The 18,200-nt window shown below is 39.9% G+C and overlaps 1 protein-coding gene across 2 annotated transcripts in view; it reads right to left on the bottom strand.

Moving 5' to 3' along the window:
* SLC44A5 (solute carrier family 44 member 5) overlaps nt 1–18,200 on the bottom strand; it is a 71,872-nt gene that overhangs the window by 52,853 nt on the left and 819 nt on the right. Inside the window, exon 1 of one of the 2 annotated variants that reach the window (XM_027651454.1) lies at nt 18,031–18,185. The exons of the other annotated variant lie outside the window; for it this stretch is intronic. Within the exon in view, the coding sequence (XP_027507255.1) occupies nt 18,031–18,067 (37 nt within the window). The 5' untranslated portion in view covers nt 18,068–18,185. Of the gene's footprint in view, nt 1–18,030; nt 18,186–18,200 lie in introns of those variants that run through there. 2 annotated transcript variants of the gene reach the window in all.

Below are 18,200 nucleotides of genomic sequence, written 5' to 3'. Positions count from 1 at the left end.
CAGTAAGGTTTCTGCCGCAAATAACTCCTGTTACTGGTGCCATGAAGAATTCTACTCTGCCCTTCCCAATGGTACACTCAGAGAATGCCCTCAGGATGCATGTACTTGTGGCCAGGGCAGGTCCCAGCACTCTTTTTATGGCCTATAGATACTGTGCTTAAATTATGACTGAGCCTACAGCATGCATGACCGTAGTACACTAACCTAAGCTCTTGAGACCTTGAGGGAATTGCACATCATCATAAATTTTATGGTCTGTAGTTTGAATTTGCCTTCTACAGAGAACCACAACACCATAGGAGTCATTCTGATGAGTCTCTGGTTTTGATGCAAACCAAAAGGTATCACAAAACTGAAGTGTCAGGGTGCAAAGGGAAGATTTCACAGTGCAGGCTTATACCCTACTTTTCCCTTATACTCTGTTAATCTGCTCATCTTTTTTTAAAAATCAAAGTGAGGAGAAAGACACTGTATCTGTACTATATTATGTATAAATGCGAAATACATTAATTTATTATTAGCACTTGCTAAATATTCCAAATGACTGGAGAAGCTAAAGCCCCTCACTATTAACTAGCAATTTTGCAATTGCATCATATTGTATTTTACCTACTATTTGTTTCTCTGTGTGTCTGTAAGCATGCACATATATAGATTTCAAACTGTAACTGGAAGGACTTTCTTCACTGTGACTCTGAAATGCAAGATTTTAACACTCCAGGGTGACATGTGTCCATGTATTACTGCATAATAACACTTCTGGCACCTAGATTTAGGTAGCAGACTACATGCTTCCTTTCTAGTTGACCAGAAATGACTGTTCTGTTAAGAGAGCAGTCCCTTAGTAATAGGTAGACCTCCATAAAATTCTTTTTGCTAAAAAATAAGCAGAACATGTGCAAGAATTCATAAACTGTATTTCAATAATCAGTGATCTCCAGTGTTCCAGACCATGTAATCTGTTTCCTTCTGTACTGTATGTCCTTCAACTCTCATTTCCTTTTTCATATGTCCTTAAGTAATTGTCCATCCTGAAGCCCAGATTCTTCTCCCTTCTCTTCCTAACTACATTTTTATTGTCATTCTAATGCCATATATGAAATGGGACTGCTCCTGAACAACAGGTTTCCATTCTGCTCAACCCTAGAGATAAAAATGATTTGTACATTTTTAATGTGGAGAGCTGGTCTGGAATCAAAAGTCTACCTAAGAAGGCACATGAAAACCAAATAAAGGGACCTAAATTTGCCCACTATACCTTAGAATGCACAGCACTAATTACGTAGATCAGTAAGCAGTAGCATTAGTCTTGTCTCCTCTGAATTGGTGTCGTTTACACTGTACTATAGCCCATTAAAAGAAAAGCAGCTCTTCATGTCTCCTAAAACATTTGGCCAGTCAAGAGACAATCTGTTTGGTTGCCTATAACAGAAAATATCTGCAAAGAGTGAAATCAACATTCAAACAATATTGTAAATTATGTAAGGTAACCAGAAACTAATTTGAAAAGAGAGAGCCATTGTGTAGAAATAACCGTGTGTTGGCAGAGAGATTAATCAAAGGACATGTCAAAAAAAAAAAAAAAAAAAGACTGTTCTAGAAAGTATTCATTTTGATATACATTCCTTTCCTGGGTATAATTCAGCATTATGAATTTGAATGGTGATATTCTAAATCTTGCAAATCTTTTTTTATCTTGCTGAGTTAAAAAGACGGGTGTCTCTATGGGTTCCACAGGAGCGGGTCCATGTTAGTCTTTCCTGTAATGTGAATAAGACTTGAACTAGTCTGAAATTATGGTTCAGGAATTCATCTCTGTCTACTGCTTCTAAATTCTATCTTCTGGTTTGGTTTGGGGTTTTTTTTTAAGACAGATGGAGTTCTTAAAGAGCAACTTAAATTTGTGTAGCAATTACTACAGCAATTCCAAGAAAAGCTGCAAACATTTACACTGAAAATAGCAAAAAATCTTGAATTTCTCTCATGTTTTAAGCAGCAGACCTTATGCTAGAGAAACAGATGCCAAAGATGAGTATCAGAAGCTTCTTGACTGGCCTTTTACTATTTTCTCAAAGGTTTTCTCTACTGTTGTAACCAGTAGGCTGGCCTAAGGTGAAGAGAGACTATAAACTGAATTAGGGGCCTAAAATAAAGAAGTAGACTTGAAGGATCCTATTACAAGCAGACCACACAGACAGCAATGGAAAAGTTGTGCAATCACAGTCAGTAAGCCAAGAGGAAAACAGGACTGGTTGACAGGTACTCTTGCCTGCTGGGAGAGGCTTAGTTACCAATCTCAGAATACTGACTTTATACTAAACAGCTCTCAGCCAAAAAAAAAAAAAAAAAATAAAAATCTTTTATTCAGGACTTTCCTTGGCCTACTAGCCAGAACATCCTCACATGGGAACCACCCTGTTGACATTTTACAGCAGTAAGCTCTTCTGAGATCTTTGCAGAACACCTTCATAATTAAGTCTCATAAATTCTGAACCATGACAGCACTGCAATCATATCGTAGTTCTACAGTCAGCTAGCTATAAAGTATCCAATGCTCAGCCAAGTTTTTTATTTCTCCTTCTCAGGGAAGTTTCTTGCTTCCCATTGTTCTATGCCTGTCCAACTACATTTCCCTACAGGAATATTTACTTATGCTTTAGTGATAACAGCAAGACATTCAGTGTCTGAATAAGATTTAATACTCAATTTACCTAATTTTATTGGCAAGTGAGATGCATGTAAATAGTTTTGACCATCAGAAAACATTCATTAATTGGCCAAGTACATTGTCCTAGTTTAGGACTGTTAAAAGTTCTGCTAAGACCAGTCTTTCATCACTAGAGGGGCACACAGAAAGCTGTTCCCATAAACTGTCAGACAGTGAGCAGCAACAGCAGAAGCAACACAAGCAGAATCTGAAGGTCAGACTGATCTTAGCTGCTCTAGGGAACCAACTTAACAATTTACAATGGTTGCAAACATTTACAGCTCATCCCTCCAGGTTTAGATAACATCTTTGATGCCCCACCAAACTCCCAGGTAAACGAACACTTTTATTAGTCTGACCTCATAGTTCAGAGAAATTACCTCAGTATAAAAGTGTTAGAAGTGCCAGTGCAACATATGTACCCTGCAGTGTTCTTAGTTCTTTCAGGGGACAGACTACTTGAGGCTGCTGCTTATGACTTACACCTGCATTCAAAGTGTGTATCCATGGAAATGAAGGGTAAAGGCACAATCACTAACATGTTGCATTTTATATCTGAAATGAGGGGTTAATAGAGTCAATCTGACCTGCAAGTCTTACCACAAATCTTAGTTGGAAAAAAAAGGCATTTGCTCCAGAAGTATTAAAATAATAAATCACAAAAGGCATGTGCAAGGCAAATTCTAACTTGAATTAAATCAACTATTTGAAGACTATTGGTTATTAATAAGCTAAATTGTACAAGTACAAAAATATCTTTTTAACTTTTAATAAATTTAAAAGCTGTAACTCGTTTTTTCCTCGCGAGGAAAAGTTGAGCTGGTTAAAGAGGAAGAGTTGAGCTGGTTAAAATTTTGTAGATACATATGCAATTGATAGTTTTCAATTTCTTGTACTTCTTAATATATATTTTCATGTTTCCATCTTTCCATTCTTATGTATGTTCCGCCTAGAGAAAAGGAAACTGAGGTCAGACCTCATTGGGGTCTCCACCTCCCTAATGAGGGGTAGCACAGATCTCTGTTCCCTCAGGTCCTATTGCTGGTCACAGCATGAAGCTGTGCTGGGGGGAGTTAGACAGAATATTAGGTAAAGGTTCTTCCCCCTGAGGGTGGTTGGGCACTGAACAGGCTCCCCAGGGCAGTGGTCATGGCCCAAGGCTGCCAGAGCTCAAGCACAGTTTGGACAACACTCTCAGGGACATGGTGGGATTATTGGGGTGTCTGTGCAGAGCCAGGAGTTGGATCCTCATGTCCTTTCCAATTCAGCATATTCTAAACTTCTATGATCTTTTCTCTTTCAAGATTAATTCAAGATTAACTTGATTCAAGATTCAGTTTAAGAACAGGCTGAAACTCAAGAAGTTGGTTCTATCCCCTGACCATCCTCTCCTGTCTTCACCCTCCTGCCAACAGCAGCATTTTTGCAGGTTCAGGGTAAGTAACAGTCCAGGTCTGATAAGACTGAAAACTATCTCCACGCAAAAACATTTGGCTTGTTTTCACTGCAAGGCCCTACAAAGGTCTGCTAGGACATATGTGAACGCAGGAGCAAGCAAGCATGAATAACAGCACCACAGCTGAAGTACAGCAGCCATGTAAGTAAGTTTGGAGATCAATGCATCAATTTTATGAGATAATTATGTCAGAGTTGCCAGTGTCTTTCCATATTTGCAACTATGTGATCTGCCCTTGTGCTGGAGAGGAAGGCAACTCGGGAAGCCAACTCAGAAAGCCAAGCTGGCCAAAAACTAAACTCTATTTTGTCATCACAAGATTCAGTTTTCAGCAATCTGAGCACAAGTTCCCATAGAAGAGAGATGGAAGAACTGCACACAATGGGTCAGAAAGGGACTGCAAAAGGTCTAGATGATACTTAGCATACTGTGCGACTGCACCCAAGGGGAAGTGTTACCCCATCAGATTTGTTAGAATCATAGAATCATTTCAGCTGGAAAAGACCTTTTAGATCACTGAGTTCAACCACACCAGCTATTTCCCTCAGACTTACTGCTAAGTCACTCTATGAAAGCCTTATTATCAAGAAAAATGCGATTCCAACTATTAATTTAAAAGAAAGTTAAGCTGCATAAATAAATCATCATATTACAGCTATTTCAGAGAAAAAGGTTATTGTTTTAATATCCAGTTCAGGTCAATGCTGAATAGTACATATTCTGTTTTAGAACATTACAAAACAAAACTGGTAAGAACATTTAAAAATCTATAGAATTACAGCTGCAAGAAAAATATTAATATTTTTGAATGTGGCTATGAAGGCTAACTAGGTTTTAAAGTTTTGTGAGTTTTTTTTAACAGTAAACAACCTGAGGAGAATCTTTCTCATTTACAGTTACCATAGATTTCAGGCTAATAGTAGCCTTTAATAATGTGTATTTTGAATTTACTTGTAAGAAAACCTGATGTCTGTAACTCAAGTAAGACTGCAATTTCCTTAAGAATATGTAGCTTGCAGCAAATAATATGGGTTTAAAGTCAGCTATTCAATATAGGGTATTTTTTTTCGTTTATGGGATGTCACAATTCCATTAGTTGTCAGAGTTTTCTACTCTCTGACCAGGTTACTTGAGATATTCCACACCTGGAGGGTTTAATGTTTAATATCAAGTTTACTTGAATATATTTGCCATTCTGTGGCTTTAGCAGAGTGATACAGCCCTGTATGGCAATCACAACACAAGCACTATACAGAAAGTGCAATATACAATTGGATCACAATACAAACATGATTCCCATTACCTGTCCCAATGTGCTGCATCATCACAGTGCTGGGAAGAATGTATGAAGCTGGGCTTATGTTCAGGATTTCTGAATTGGAACAGAGGGCAGAAGTATCCAACTATAAGGCATCCAGAAATTCTGGACAACATCTGTAGCCCTCAAAGTCCACCTGAGAACAACTCCTATGTGCAAAATGAAGCCAAGCCTTAGGAAACTAGATTGTCAGCAGCCTTCAGGAAAGGTATAATTCATGCTGCCAGTAGTAAAATTTTACACTGTGAAACAATTACAAATGTTTGTTCATTCAGATTCCCCAGTCACCTAAACAAGACTAATGTTATTGCTAAGAAAGTCTGTCGTCTGTGCAATAGCCATGTTGTTCTTTTCATAAGCACTGCTCTCAGGTTGGCAGGATTGTGGGTTTTCGGTTTGGTGAAGTTTTTTTGTTTGTTTTTAAAATCTTACTGCACTTAAAATAGGACTGATTAAATGTTTTACAATTCTAATGTTTTCAGCTTTCCAGATTTCCTCCCCTGTCAATGCAGCAATGGCAACATTTGTTCTTTGGCTTAAAAGATACAATACCAAATCTCCATCTAAACTGCAATGAATGGAGCTTGATTAATGATTAAGTAGAACAAACAAGTCCCCTCCTGGAGAGAGGGGAAAAGAAAGGAAACAAAAAAAATAGATGGGTGAACTTCAGAGCAAGAGGAAATGGAAACACCTAATCAGGTAGGCAAGGGAGACAGGAATGAGATGATGCAGTACGATATGTTGAAGAAAAAACTGTAATCTAAGTGTAGGAGAGTTTACAAGCCCAGTCAGGTGTCCAAGATTTATCCATGTGTCCTTCACTAAAGACAAGTCTACCACAAGTTATATTTAGTAGGCAACCTACGGGCATTAAGTCAAAACTGAACTTCAGTTACCTTGACAGCTGAAAAATGGAATGAACTATTCACAAAATAAATTTCTGAATCAAAATTTTGAATTTAAAGCACAGCAATTTTGTAATTAGGAACAGTGTGAATTGAAAGAAGTTCAAATCCAAGAATGTTTTCAAGATACAATTCATATTATGACTTATAAAGAATTGTTTCTTGAATCTTAACCATCAGCAATAATTTCTTTTAATGCACCTAAACATTTTCTAACTAAACAGTATATTCCCACCAACTGAATCCAAATAAGTCAAACTATAATCCTAGTAAACTGTGTATAAATGACAATTTGATACTTACAATATGTTATTACTTGATTTTAATTTCTGGATAGTACACTAATGAAATGATTCCTGAATGCTTACAAAGACAGAACCATATAAATAAAGAGCACGTACTGGCAAAATGCAGTTTAAGATGATAGTACATATATATCCTGGATGCTTCAGACAAGTTCCTTAGTGCATTTCTTGAAGGGAAAAAAAAATTACGTGAACCACAACCATGTATTTTCTTATTATTAACAGACAAAGTGAAGGGTAATAAATGGTTTTCCTCTTAGAGCACCTTCTGTGAGAGATCTCAATCACTAAACCTAATCAAAGCTTCTATAAAAACTGGAAGGATTAATACAGATTAAATAAGACAAGTTTGAGTACTACGGCACAGAAGACTGACTTTCTAAGGTCACGTGCCAGAAGGCTGCTGTTACAAGTTACTATTCTATTTTGAGGATGGAAGCCAATGCCTTTCAATCCCAGGCTTCTTTAGACATACCAGTAACTATCCTCAGTCTCTCTTCCTGCTTCTCTATAGACTAGAAAAAAAAAAGTAAAAAACTGCTTAAGTTGTGGACTACTGCCCTCAGAAATCTGGAAATATGAAAATTAAATCAGTTTGCCAGTGACCTTCATAGTCTTGCAAAACACTTGCAGCTATGTGTTTTGCTGAATATTTTGTGTCAAGACATGGTCCCCATTTCCCTCACTGTGATTTGGATACATACTCTGCTGCAACCTAATTTAATTGTTATCCAACTCGTGCTGAAACACTGAAGCAATTATGTATTTTCACAATACATATAAAAGTCATCACCCAGACTTAAATTAAAAAAAAAAAAAAAGATGGCACTGGATTCCTTCCCTCTCTTTAAATACTTCCCACTCACTAGAGAATTCAAGCAAAAATCTGTCCCACAGTGCACATTCCATCCTACTGGTATAGCCAGTGTTAGAAGCATTTCAGTTGTTTGGCACAGTGCATTACCAGGAATAAATACATCAAGTCAAACAGAGCTTGTTCATTAGGTGTTAAGATCTATTATTTCTGGAATACTCAGACACTTTGTCAGAGTAGTATCCATACAATTACACTTAAAATTGCTTTGAGTGTTACTGGAAAATGGTCCTGAAGTGTGAACAACTGCTCACATATTCTATGAGTTTCCCATCTTGAGCAACACACAAGTCCTTAAAACCTAACTGATGAAAACAAGACACTTCCTTTACCACATAAATATTTCCTGATCTTTTTCTAATGTGATAGCCCTTGACAACAGTTCTCTTATTCAGTACTTCCAGATGAAGATTTTCTCATAGCCAAAATGTTTTTTTTTATTACAGATTCAGCACGTTAAGTCAGTGAAGGTTTGCAAAAGATTTGCCAACAACTTTCAGCTGTATGGAAAATCCGCTGCAAAGTGCTTTCTACCTAGTTCTATGAAAGCTGCAAAACAAATGAACAAAATCACCTCCAACAACTTCTTGATCAACATTTATCACTACTGAGGCATCACCAAGAGAAAATAATATGTTTCCTACAGGGGACCATCATACATTACAGAGAATTCACAGCTGGAAGTCAAGTACAAATTCAACCTGATAGAAATCTTGTGTTCTAAATACAATTATATTTTGGCAATCTGTAATTACCTTAAAAAAAAAAAAGTTCTGATGGTGAAATACAAATGCAGGTGTAACACAGAAGAAAGTGTCAAATTCCTCACCCTTCACTCATGTTTATTTTGCTGTAGGTCAGATCTGTAGAGCTGAAACCAGTATAGTGAGGAAGGGAAGGAAAATTCATAAAATTCCTCTAAAACAGGTGAAAACAATGAAGGAGCAATAAACTAAAATTGTACTTCCTAACAAAACTTATTTTGTAACAAAAAGACAGATTGATAGAACAGAGACAGACAATAATGAAAGACAAAGCAGACACTCCAGATGCAGCAGTCACAGATGTCAAAATAGATGCCTGCAATGGCAACAGCTATAGTACAAGGACTTGACATTTATACTAATAATTTGCATGAACTTTCTTTATCCTTGCAGGAATGCAATCTCACAATTATTTAGAAGCATCTACACTAGTAACATTAGCAGCTTTTGGTTGAGGGATTCTGTCAAATGGTTGGGAGGAACCCATGAGTAACCACAATGTAACTTGCCGTACCTTTTGTAGAGCAGTTAAAGCAGCAGAGAAAGACAAAGTAATATCTAGTTGTCATCAAAAGTAAACATAGCCCACAGAAATGTAAGTACGTAATTTAATCTTCTAATCAAATATTTAGCTTTCATCCATCTTTGAAAAAAGAAAGGTGAGGACACAAGTGAAAACCAAACCAACTCCAGCTGTAAGAGGCAATCATATACAAGACAGTATCCTGCAGTGACAAAGCAAGGGAAAGCAGAGATATATACGGCTTTGCCCTTTATTACACTAATCATGACTGATATCAAAACTCAAGTGCACTAACATCAGGAAAATATGTTTTAAGACAGTGCTCAGCTTTCCTAAGCGTCTGCAGCGCTCTTCAGGTCTGCGTGAGAGGACGAGCCGACAGGACAGGACAGTGCAAACATGTTTGAAAGGGCCAAAAAAGCACAGCTACACAGACTACAGCCCTACTCTTCCAACAGTGCTCCAGAAAGGCTCTCAGGCTTGCACAGCGAGTACAGAACCCATTTCCTCTTCCAGTTTCACTTATTACGCAGGCTAGAAGCAGAATTTCACCCGTAAGCCAGAGAATCTTTAAAACACATAGCGGTCTGTATGAAAGACCACTGCCATTAGGTTGCCCTTGTTTATTTGGACAACTTTGACTTATTATCTTACAGGCAGATTCAATACAGGTAAGTTCAATACTTTAAAGCAAATTCGCTGCAGGGTGCCTTTTTAAGATGGTAAATATAAAGCTTTGGTACACACATATAACTACAATACTCTGCCCTTAAATATGACAGGAAATGGTTAGAGACAACAGTTTAGTGCAAGCCCATTAGGACCAGTCAAATCTAATGAATTTTCATTCCCACACTGAGTGTAATACTATCACTAACTGATCCCACTAATTGTACTGACCCAACAGCTTAAAACAAGTCAAAAAATGGGTGACAAAAAAACCACATTAATTGACCATCCACATCCCCCAGAAGTCACTCCACCCGGAGAAAAGAAACACTTCCCCAGATTAATCCTTTATTGTGCTGTCCTTTGTTATTATATTTTTCTTACACCTTTGAGTAAGATAGAGCATAAATAAACAACATTCATAGGTTTTCTCATATATCTTTTTCTGGCAGTGGTTACAGTGATTACACATAACAGGGAAAAGAGATCTTGGCAGCTAGGGGGTTTATTTCCTTCTGCCACACTTCCAGGTGTGCTATACAACTTCATTGAGACCTTTGGCTCAGAATTCTATCAAGTTTGTGTTTACTATGCCCATTTAGAGATTCACTTGATTTGGGGTTAGTGTCACTTTGTTAAGAAACTTTCATTGATTTCTCTCCCTATTCTGCTTGTCAGTATCCCAAACCACTCATTCACTACCTACAGATTTTTGATTTCCTCAGTTAAAAGGTAAATCTTTCATTATGAAGGGATCAGAAGAAAAAGTCAGCAGTTTCCAGTAGCTGAGCTCTTTTTATTATTTTCTCTACAATTCCAAAATAAGCTTCCAGACAACTGCTGAAATGGATGTTTTCCCTCACGCTGGAGACCCACAAGAGTGGCTGGCCTCAAGCTTGTGGACTGGTGTGACATGGCTCTTGCCACAATACTCAGTCATTTGTGAAAAGCCCATCAGCATAAATTAGCAAGGATCTGCTCTGCATGAACTACATAAATAGAAATACAATGTATGCATACATGATGTTACTTGCTTTGCAAATGAAATTATGTATTCCTAGGTATAATACTTCTGTTAGTGATACTTTCTCAAGATGCCAGAAAAAGTCTAACAAGGAAATATATATGTATGTACATATTATATACATATTTACCTAAACCCATATATATATATGTATGAAAGCACTTTATTATCTCACAAATCCTCCTCAAACCTTTAAATTACTTATGGGGGTAAATACTACGAGAGTTCAAGACTATTGGTCACAGGCACATCATTTCCCTGTTTACAGCAGTTGCCTAGATGCTAGCACAGATATTGCATTGTAGTGAAACCAACAAAAAGGGGTATTCACAGATACAGCTCATTGCCTTTTGTCAGAGAAAGCAAAGCAACAGTATAGAAACTATTTATCATTCTGCTGGGGGGGGGGGAAACCTAAAAATAAATACTATATTTTGCTACACTTAGTCAGCTAGTTTTTAGCAACCTGATCACATCCAAGAAATTCTAACTCTTGCAGAAAAATACAAGTGATGAAAAAAACCAGTTAATTTTACTCTAACATCAGGTACAAATAATCTTATATAATAAGTACCAGAGGTATTATTCAGAATATTCATTTATTTCAAAGTACACTGATTATGTGTAGAATAGACACTATTCTACTACCAGATTTCATGGCACATCAGCTTGTACAAGTCTAGATGCTCTGCATGCAATAGATACTCACTTTTTTCTATATATAATCAGCTGTGCAGAAGAGATAATTAAGTGGTATCCTGGCCCACCCATATTAGACCTCCTCCTTCTGGGTGAAACATGTGCCTAAGGCACGAATGGGTTCCCACCCTTATCACATCAGAAGTACATACTAAATCATATATTTAACAGATTATCTACTGGTTAAAAACAGGTCCAACCACAGGACTTCCTGCTGGAGAAGTAACCCACCAAACTATCTTTTGGGAACCTTAGTCAGTGGTCCTCCTTAGGGAGAGGATCCCTTCAGGCAAAACTTCCTTGTCTTGGCAGCTGTCAGAGGTCAATCAACGGCACGGTTTTGGGTTTTGGTAAAACAGAAGAGCTTGGACTTCAAAGTGACTGCTCAACAGAGTACCCTCAAGGAGTACAGTCACTTGCTGCAGCTCTCTTCAGCACAGTCTAGGAGGGAAAGGATGATTTCACTTACGTGGAATGAGCCTGGAAACATGCAAGTGTTCCTCAGTTGAAAGGAACAGTCAGATGTATTTCATTCCTCCCCGTGAAAAGTTCCCCATAATTTGTATGGGCACATGGACAGTACTGAATTTCTACATCACAGTAGGCTCTAGGGGATTATCCCACAAGTCAGAGAGATTTCCTCCTGGCTACTTTTATTTATGGGTGCTTACAGCAGCCCAGTAGCTTCCAAGAGCCATAGCAGATTACTATGATAAGAAAAAAACCCCACCCTTTATGTTTCATATGGATTGCAGCTCTATTATTTAGAGTGACAGGTATAAAGGTATTTGTATCTATACCTGGAGAGAAGTGAATTCCAGAGACTGGAATTCCAGGATCATAAAAGCTTGGTACCAACAAATTTAGACTGAACAATTTGGAAAGACAAAAAAGCAGAAACACTGAGATAAAGCTTAAGTCGCACAGGTCTTTTGTCAAAAATTATACTCAGTGACTGTTGCTTAAGTCTCAGTCTTAGTTGCTTAAGAAAAATTATATATCTAAGACATCCATCTAACTCTAATGGCTGCCAGGCATTTATTTCCTTTCCTAGCAAAAATAAAACACAGGTTTACAATAAACTTGTTTTTTCCCAGTAATTATTTATTAGACTTGTCACCACTTTCCCACCACCTTCAAGGACTTTGAGTTCTCTGTATCACACCACCTCGAAGGAAATGCTCACAGAAAATAAAATTTGAAAGAACTTTGATAGGCTATTCTGTTAGTCTTTGTCCATGATTTCTTGAGTACTTCACTGCTTCCTCAAACTGATTGAAACACCTTCTTCAGAGTCCCGAAGAAATTAGTACAAATTCAGCAGGAAAAGACCATATATGGAAATCTAAATGTCTAGGTTCACAGAGTTGTACAACACACACATAACATTTTCCTTAGCCTTCAGTGTAACAAAACAAGATTGTTAACAAATTTGGGTGTGTGTTTATCTTCACTGCATTAAACAAATAAGCGTTGTATTTCACAAAACACACCTTGTTCCTAACCTCACAGGAAAGCTCTTATATTTATGTGCTTTAATAGTCCTAAGCCAATGTAATTTACACCAACCTGTAGGATGCTCCTGTATTATTTTATTAGGCTAATAGACATTAATGAGACACTGTCTCCCTGACACAATATCCAGATGCTAGGGAATCACATTAGCAAATTTTGTAAATCTGACTGCCTCTGAGCCAGGCACTAGCAACAGGAAACACAAACAGTAAATACAGTTAAGTAACTGTGAATGTGATGTGCTTTTACACTTCAGGAGTGAATGCAGAGTGAATTACTGAATTTACTAAATTACCTCCAAGTTTGTATGTGTTTTGATTCAACTGTAACAGCAATTTTTCTTCTGACCAGGTGATTATGGTTAATTTATTTCTGCTTACCGGATAACAGTAACAACTAAGTAGCCCATGCAGAGTGAGATATTTATGACTAACATAAGGACACAACGTAGAGAAATAGAGGCCTGGTATGACAAGAGAAACTTTGAGAAGCAGAGATGCAAGACTGGATAATAATATACTGTACAGGCATGGGATAGTAGTAGAACTCCCCTCCAACTAGGTATTAGTATCCTGCTTGTTAAAACATATAACAAAGTTTAATTAGTCATCAAGAAGCCTGGCCTATTAAACAATTTATTTCTAGGTAATGTTCAGTGACAGTTATACCAATAAATAATCAACTCGATAGCATATAACTATGTGTAACAGTTACATTAATCTCCTTATCTACAGATCTTCTGCTTGTGTCCTCCCTGTTTGCAGCTGAGTAACACCTTATTCCCAAGAATGGCTTGGCTTAAGTCAATAAGCCAGAAGATGTACAACACTCAAGTGCTGAAGGATAACAAATTAGAGCCTGGATGCTTTCAGATACTATAGACTCTTAACTGGATCAGAAACTAGAGTAATTACTTTGGCTCAAGAAATACAAAGAAGCACTAGACCACCAGGTGAGCACAAACTGTATTGACTAAATCCTACCAGTTTTATTGCCTATTTATTTACTAACCAAACCATTTCTGGTATGCAGTACTTTTCATATTTTCACAGAATCACAGAATGGCCTGGGTTGGAAGGGACCTTAAAGCTCACCTCATTCCAAACCCCTGCCATGGGCAGGGACACCTTCCACTATCCCAGGTTGCTCCAAGCCCTGTCCAAACCTGGCCTTGAACACTTCCAGGGATGGAGCAGCCACAGCTTCTCTGGGCAACCTGTGCCAACATCTAATCACCCTCATGGTAAAAAAATTCTTCCTTATCTCCAAATTAAACCCTCTTTCAGTTAAAAACTATTGCCCCTTGTCTCATCAATAGAAGCTTCAGTTAAAAAAACCCCAACACTCCACCTTTCTTATAAACCCCCCTTATATATGGAAAAGTTACAGTAAAGTCTCCACAGAGCCTTCTCTTCTCCAGGCTGAACAATCCCAACTCTTTCAGTCTTTCTTCATAGAAAGGGTGCTTCAGCCCTCTAATCATTATCATGCCCCCCCTCTGGACCTGCTCCAACAGATCCGTGTCTTTCTTGTGTTGGGAATGCTGGAAACAGATGCAGTACCTTCAGGTGGGGTCTCACCAGAGTGGAGTGAAGGGGCAAAATTACCTCCCCCAAACTGCTGTCACAACTCTTTCAATGACCATGACACAACTGGTTTTCTGGGCTCAAGTGCACATTGCCAGGTCATGCCCAAGTTTTCATCCATCAGTAATCCCATGTCCTTCTCTGCAGGGCTGCTCTCAAACCATTCAGCCCCCACCTTGTGCTGATAGTGGGGATTGCCCTGACCAAGGTGTAGGACCTTGCACTTGGCTTTGCTTGTCTTCAAGAAGCTTGAAGGTCCTCAAACCTGTCATGGCCCCCCTGTATGGCATCCCTTCCTTTTGGAGTATCAACTGCACCACTCACCTTGGTGTCATCTGCAAACTTGCTGAGGGTACACTTGATCCCTCTGTCTATTTTGTTGATACTAAATAGCAGTGGTTTCAGGACAAACACCACTCATTACTGGTTTCCACTGGGACACCAAACCATTGACTGTAACTCTTGGGACAAGGATGTTGTGGAGGACATTATCACAGAACCAGGCAAAAGATGAAGTAGCATGCTAAGAGAGGAAGTTTTCACTCAAAGAGACCTATCTGCAATAAAAAAACAACAGGGAACATACTACAAAGTGCTGCTTTTAAAATTCTCTCTCTGTTTTTGTCCCCAGGCCCCTACATTAATTCCACAGTGATTTGTTTTATGCAAAACTAGGATGTTAGCAAAATCTGGCATGGCTGAAGCTCTGTACCTAGGTTCAGCAGATGTGCTTAAAGAGTAAATGATTTATGCCACCTAAAACATGCTCTGCAAAGCCTAAATAAAGCGGACCAAATTTACATCAGAGGAAGAAAGGTTTAAGCCATCCGAATGTAAAGGTGAGTTTCACCTACTTCCAACAGTTCTGAGTATATTAAAATATTAATAAAGCGTTAAATTGAGTTTCATTTTTGATATGAGCATACCCCACTCGTATGAAATCCAAACCTCAGAAGGCAAAATGAACTACATACCATGACACACAAGGATTTACCAGCAGGAGCTAAGGAGGCTTTATCTGCAGTAGTGTCACAGCCAATAGCTTCCACACCATATGACACTGCTGTGGCTAAATAGCCCATTTTCCTTAGATCCAGGATGTCCTTCCTGCATGGTACATATGTGTAAATGGAGAAAATACCATCTTGATAGAAAGTTTCATAGTTCCTCAAAAGCTCTCCCAAGGGAAACAGAAGAACTTTCCCAGCTTGGGAACACAAACAGGTAGAATTTGTTTCTATCTTCTTAGAATCAAAACTTCTTAGGAGAAACTTGACATGCTCAGTTCAGAGCAGTAACTAGGAATGACAATTATAGACTCAAGTTTTGATTGCACCCATTACTGGCAAAAGAAATCATAGGTAAGTAGTTCTTCCTAAAGAGGATCTAAACATGCAGATATAAAAAAGCTAGATGCATTTCAGTTGGGAATAATAAAACTGGGCACTTCATATACTTCTCAGTGTTTCTTAAAACAGCAATAAAGTTTTTTTTTAAGATGTCATCATCCATCTGACCTTCAGTGTGCATTTGTAAGGTAACAATTGAACTGCAGTTCACTGCTACAGGAAATTCCTTATTGTACAATCACTGCTAAGAGTCTGATTCTGCAATGAAGTAAAAAATAATTTTACCATAGATTTCAACAGTCACATGACAGCACTTAACACTGCAGTCACACGAAAGAAAAGTACTACTTTGGCTAAAAAATAAAGATCCCACCTGTCAACCACAGACTTGACTCATCTACTCTAAAGAATCAAACAGATGACACAAGTTAAAAGACCAAAACTTTGAGAAGAATTTGCCTTTGTCATTTATAAATGCTGAAACTTTGAGGAATCCTTGAGATTCCAAGAAGAGTAGTTTAGGACATCTATAGCTCTGAAAAATATACCTGCAGGTTAATAAATAACCTGTTACTGGCAAAGACAACAAAGTCAAGAGAATAACTATTACAGCAAGCTAATTTGAAAGGAAAATCATATTATATATGCTCAATTTGAAAATGCTGCACTTTCTGTTTTGTAAATCCTTAACAATACATGATCTAACGGGGGAAAGAACCTTGCTTCCCAACACAAGACTAAAGCAATTGCTTAAGATTTCTGTAAATGTAGTAACATGATACACGCTACCACTAACAAAATCCACACATGCAAATGAGATAAAAGGAAGCAAACACACTCATGAAACAGCTCAAGTAGCAAAAATTCTAGTCAGAATAATTCTTCAAAACATTGCCCTCCTCCCTGAAGTTGAAAAAGAAAAGAATGACCCCTTCTTACCCTTGTAATATGCTTTGAAAATGAAGTTTAAAAATTATTTTATTATGACAATACAACACTTGGTATCTCCTGTCATGACTTTCTTAACAGAGTGTTCTTGCTTACAAATGACAAGTAAGGAAGCATACGTAGCACTTTGAACTCTATTCAAAAGGTGTTTTCCCCTTTCTGAATACTGTGTTCCTGCTCTTCTTTCAGAATAATACTTCCACACCTCTTTCTACCATCAGTGCTGAATATCTATGGTCCTAGGCCTGCTCTCTCTCTGCAGTAACCTGCAAAACCATTTGAATTCCACAAGAGTAGAAATACATTCTCTCATAAGTTAAATGATTCCAGACTCACCAATTTATTTTCACCTTTGAAACACTTTCCCTGTGGCTTGTTTTCCCTCCCCATTTTCTTTTTCTGAAGGAAGACAAGCCATGGATTTTCCTTTAGTCAGATCAACGTTCAGACCATGGCAATGAATTAGAAAACAGGGTTTTTCGAGGTGTAAAGCACAGCACGCCTGTGGTACGGAGGCAAAGGCTTTACCAAGCCGTGTTTAGCCATTTGTGTAACTCGGCCCATTGCAGGAGGCCTTCGGGGCTCCCGGAGCTGCAGCCTTGTTTCAAGGCGGTTTGCTCATTCTGCACGTTTGTTTTGCCATGGAAATCTCGCGCACACTGGAAGAGGAAATCGATTTTGTAGCAACACCTTCGAAGAGGCTAAGAGGCTTTGCAAACGCCGTGTCCCCTGTCGCAAATACATCACAAGGAGCAGTTAAAGCCCGACACCCAAAACAAGTTCTGCCCCCGGTGACCTTCCCGGGCGTCGGCTGGCAGGACCAGCCAGGGCGCTGCCCCCGGGAGCTGCCGCTGCCCGCACCCCAAACACCAGCAGCCCGCAGGTACCACAGCCCCACGGGCTCCGCCTCCGGCCCGGCGGCTCCCGCACAGCTCGCGGCCCCCGGCCCCGCTCATCGCCCCGCGCACCCCGCGGCCCGGCCCAGACCGCGCACCTGCCGCCCGGCCCCGGCTCCGCTCCGCCCCAGCACGGGGACAAAGCGGCCACAACGCACCTGTTCCCGCGGCGGGGGCGGCGGCAGAGGCTCCAGCCCTGCCCGCCCCCATCCCTACACCCACCGGCTCCCTCCCCGAACCGACCGTCCTGCCTGCTCCGGGCCAGGTGAGGTGCTGCGGCGTCCCGGGGGCTCCCTCCGGCACGGGGGACTCTGCGCCCCCCGCATTCGCCGAGGGAAACAAACTCCGGCCGGCTCCGGCCGCCGCTGCCCGCCGGGCGGATCCGCGCTGTAAACAGGCCGGAGGGCGGCACAGAGCGCCGGCCGCCCTCGCTCCAGCACCGGCGCTCGCCCCAGCACCGGCGCTCGCCCCGCCGTGCCCCGTGCTCACCGTAGAGATGAGCGGAGGCTTCGCCCTTCCTCGCCATCGTCTCCCGGTGCCCTCCGCGCCGGCACTGCCGGGGTACAGCCAGGGGCCCGGCGCCTCCGCCCGCCGCTCAGCGCGTTCTTTGTTGCCGTGAAGGCATGAGAGGCGGCGGCGGCCGGGCAGCCTCCCGCTCC

The sequence above is a fragment of the Corapipo altera genome, unplaced genomic scaffold, assembly GCF_003945725.1.
Source record: "Corapipo altera isolate COAL_440 unplaced genomic scaffold, ASM394572v1 57, whole genome shotgun sequence".
Taxonomy (NCBI): domain Eukaryota; kingdom Metazoa; phylum Chordata; class Aves; order Passeriformes; family Pipridae; genus Corapipo; species Corapipo altera.
This window is presented reverse-complemented; position numbering and strand designations above follow the sequence as displayed.